Source organism: Triticum aestivum, chromosome 7A (assembly GCF_018294505.1).
Source record: "Triticum aestivum cultivar Chinese Spring chromosome 7A, IWGSC CS RefSeq v2.1, whole genome shotgun sequence".
NCBI lineage: Eukaryota > Viridiplantae > Streptophyta > Magnoliopsida > Poales > Poaceae > Triticum > Triticum aestivum.
This window is the reverse complement of record NC_057812.1, coordinates 371092605-371096511: the sequence shown is the minus strand read 5'-3', so window position 1 is coordinate 371096511 and position 3907 is coordinate 371092605. Positions and strand designations below refer to the sequence as shown.

The window sequence follows — 3907 nt, the reverse complement described above, 5'->3', positions numbered from 1 at the left end:
TGGTCCAGCAGGCTTTGAGGAGTTGTTTCCGGTAGGGTCTCTATCGGGAGAGGATGGCTCTACGGGGAGAGGCTTACCGTAGTCCAACTTTCTCCTCTTCCGGGCCATTGTGGCGGGTGATACGGAGGGTTCACTACTGAAATCAGGGATTTTGCCGTCTGCCTGTTCTTTGTCGTCTGCTTGCGGACGACAAAGAAGGTCTTTGCCATCAGCTACCAAACAACAGACGGCAAAGAGCTGGCAGACGACAAAGATGGTCTTTGCTATATGTTATTTCTTTGTCGTCTGCTGGCAGATGGCAGCAAAGAATCTTTGTCATCTGCCATCAGACGGTAAAGAGGTGCCAGCAGATGACTATACATTAAAATGGTCCCCCTCTTTACCGTCTGCCAGCAAATGGCAAAGAATCTTTGCCGTCTACTAGCAGACGGCAAAGAGGGGGCTATCTTCGGATCCGACCGCGGGATCTCATTCCCCCGATGGGCCGAAAGAAGCGTAGCCCCCCACCAAACCCTACTCCGCTCCCGCATCCGCCCATCGGCGCCCTCCTTCGCCTCGCCGATGTGCCAGGGTCGCCGGTCCTCCTCCGCGCCCACGGCACCATCCACTCCCGCGTCGCCGCCGTCCTCACCGAGCCCGCCGCCCGTGCACGCCAACACCAGGCTGCCCTCCTCGCCGCGCGTCGTGCCATCGACCTCGCGCCCGACTCCGTCGAGCTCGCCCAGTTTTGCGCCCTCCTCCTCTATGAGGCCGCCAGCGACAACCGCGCCTATGAGGAGGTCATCGCCGAGTGCGAGCGCGGGCTCAGGATCGACGACCCCTCCGACCCGGAGCCCCACTCGCTCAAGCTGCCCACCCCCGACCCCCACCAGCTCTGGGCCGAGCTCCGCAACTGCGCCTCTGCTCTCCTCCAGCCGGAAGGCTACCCAACCCCCCCCCCCCCCCCCCCCCCCCCCCCCCCCCCCCCAATCCACACACCCGACTCTCCCAGCTCGGCGCACAGTCCGCCCTGGAAGGGCACGGATGAGGCCGGCGTGCCTCCAGCGGGTAGGCGCGACCCCGCCTCTCACCCTCTCTGCTGTGCTCGGCCTAGGTCCAACCCCGCACCCCTACCCCTACCTCCGGCGGTCCTCTGTTTTGCCTAGTAAAGTTGTTCATAGCATCATTAGCAATTCCTATGATTTTGCGAGAAGTTCAGTTCGTGTTTCTGAATGTTGAGTTACATACATATGCAGACCTATTTGTGTTATATATAAGTCAGGCCTTTGTTCTCTTCAAATCGTTACTCTGCACTAAGTATATCTATTAGTACAACTCAAAGTGGCAGGACATGTATCTGTTTCATTTTTCTGACTTCGACTATGTGAGTGCATTGTAATCCAAGAGATTGTTCTTCATTCTTCTTGCAGGAAAGACGTGATAATTAGGAAAATTTTGCTGATACACTGTCAGAGAGTATTGGTCGACTAATGGCAATCCGTCTCCTATCGCGTCAAAATCTGAGGAAGCTGGCCGCTTCCCTCACACTCCTTACTCCATCCCAGAAGATACTACTTTCGCCTTCCCATCTGGCTCTTAGGTATTTGTTCACTCTTATCTCTTTTAGTCCTTAATTATAATGCTAGATCGTCGGTAGATTCCCCGGCTCCAGTAAGGCGATTCGGGCCTCCGGTAAGGCGATTCCGTGAGTCCTGTGCGCTAAGATTGGCGGGATTTTCGCTGGAGTCTACTCTAATTTTCTCTCTTAAGTTTCAGGGCAGGGAGCGCCGCGGGTTGCTCAAGGCGGCTCTACTGGCGTGCTTGCTCGTCGTTTGCTCCGGGAGAGGTGAATGATTAGCTACTTAGCTTAGCCCTCCTCTTGTCTCTTGGCTGCAATTTGCTAGTTTGGGGTTGGTCCTGCTCATAGTTGGAGCAGTCCGCCGTGCATAATTTGTTTGATTTGCCTCCAAATGGGTGTATACATGTAAAAATCGGCAACGCCGGATCAAGTTGATTTCAATGCACTTTCTTTTTCATAATTAGAGTTATGAAGCTCAAACTGACCATATCAGCAGTAGTCACCGGCACATTCCGATTTAAAATGCTGACTCGAAATGTGTGTGGTAGGTATAGTCTTGTAGCATGGTGAGATTCAGACTCGGCTGTTTTCTTTTCTTTTTTGTTCCTACAAGACGTTCAACTTAGCTTTAAAAAGTACTGCAGTAAATTTGGATACTGGAAATGTTATATGACTCTGTTCTCCATGTATCCAGCATTATCCATGTTGCTCTTGACATTGATGCTTTATGAACAAGTAGAACACACATGACAAGATAGCTGTCAATGAAGGCTATGAGGTTTAGGAGAGACTTCGTGGATGTTTTTGCCTGTTACCACGTGTTGGCCACTAGAACAAGTAGACATTTTAGATGGCCCTTTTTGTCTATACGTTGTGTGTGTCATGTGTTAGAACTGGGATTGGTTTTGGTTTTGGCCTTGATAATACTAACTCTACCCTTTAGATCAATCAGTTTCAAGGCCGCCCTTTTGCACTCCACAATTCAGCCCTCTATTTTCCTGTTTAAAAAAGATGTGCTTATGTCATTGTGGAGTGACTTGCAGGTGCCTCATGTGGATTTTTGTTCAGTAAGATCGACCTGACGCCTCATATTTTAATTTGGACAACTGGACTTGGTATTATGTATTTAGTGGTTCTACAAATGGTTCTTCTATGGTTGACATCACAATTCTTCTAATGAGTAGGTAATTTTAACACCATCTACTATCAGTTCTGTAATACCCATTGGCGTTGGCTGGCAAGTATTATTAGTTTATATGAGCATGTTCATTTATACTGATGTAACTGATCTAAAAGGATTGGAGTAGTTTGGAAAAATCAACTTAAATGGTTACTCAACATATTTTCACAAGGAGGTTATTACACGCAAAAAAAAGTTCCTCTTAGAGCATTGCCTTCAGTTTCCCCCCTTCTACCATATAGTAGTACTGATTATATGTGTCATCTCGATATTAATTTAGTTGCGAATTTTGTGTATGCCTTGAGAGTTTTGTATTTGCTTCTCAATTGGTTTCGTTTAGTTACAGCAGTATGCCAAATAATCCAAAAATAATTAATTAAATCATTGGACCGGCCAGATATAAAGAGCATGATTTATACCATCAAATGAACATATATTTTTATATGAAATGAAGGCACAATCTTAAATCAGTGGGTGCATGCACTGCTTCCTGCCTCTGTGCTTGCAATTTAAATGCATTATATTTTACTCACTAATACATCTTGAATAATCTAAAAAGTATATTTTAATCACTAATACATCCTACAGCATTGCATTTCACCAAGTGAAATGCAACATTTCTACTCCTAACCCATTTTCTCTTTCTTAGTGTTTTTGTTATGCAGGTTGGAAGAAAGGAACAAGATCCACAGAAGATCTTAGTAATAAGATAGTTTTGACTTTGTGAAACTTGCTATCTATCGATGAAACTGTGTAATATTGATGAAACTATGTATATCTATGGATGAAACTTGCTACTATTGGTAACATGTGTTGGATATGTGTTCATGACTATTGGTAATATGTGTTGGATATGTGTGTGTGTGTGTGTGTGTGTGTGTGTGATTTTCTATGAAAATGAATTGATATGAGAAAAAATAGAATTAAATGGGGGCAATATAGGTTCTTTGCCATCAGCTGGAAGATGGCAAAGAGGCCTCTTTGCCATCTGCCAGCAGATGGCAAACAGCCTGCTGCCTTTGTCGTTTGCCAGCAGATGGAAAAGAGCCATGCCCTTTGCCGTCCGCCAGCAGATGGCAAAGTGCCCTTTGTCGTAGCTCGTTCAGCCGGACGTTTTGCCGTCTGCTAGCTGACGGCAAAGGCCTTTGCCGTCCGCAAGGCATGCCTTT

General features: G+C 46.8%; 1 protein-coding gene across 3 annotated transcripts; it reads left to right on the top strand.

Annotated features, from left to right (window-relative positions):
* The first annotated feature begins 441 nt into the window (after positions 1–441).
* LOC123154968 (protein enabled homolog) lies at positions 442–3653 on the top strand. 3 transcript variants are annotated; one of them, XM_044573555.1, is made up of 3 exons: positions 442–1093; positions 1410–1579; positions 1756–2047. In XM_044573555.1, exons 1-2 carry the CDS (start codon positions 480–482, stop codon positions 1468–1470), a joined length of 675 nt encoding a protein of 224 aa, XP_044429490.1. In that variant the 5' UTR covers positions 442–479; the 3' UTR covers positions 1471–1579; positions 1756–2047. The 3 variants fall into 3 exon arrangements, 2 of the variants coding, with proteins under 2 accessions (XP_044429490.1, XP_044429491.1); XM_044573556.1 differs by having other exon boundaries at positions 1750–2047; XR_006477142.1 differs by adding an exon at positions 2602–3653 and having other exon boundaries at positions 945–1579; positions 1756–1825.
* The last annotated feature ends 254 nt before the right edge of the window (positions 3654–3907 follow it).

Bases quoted from the DNA above. Each gene is read 5' to 3' on its own strand.
- LOC123154968 (XM_044573555.1), top strand. From the start codon at position 480: ATGGGCCGAAAGAAGCGTAGCCCCCCACCAAACCCTACTCCGCTCCCG. The intron at 1,094-1,409 runs GTCCAACCCCGC...TTCTTCTTGCAG, and splicing joins CTCTGCTGTGCTCGGCCTAG to GAAAGACGTGATAATTAGGA.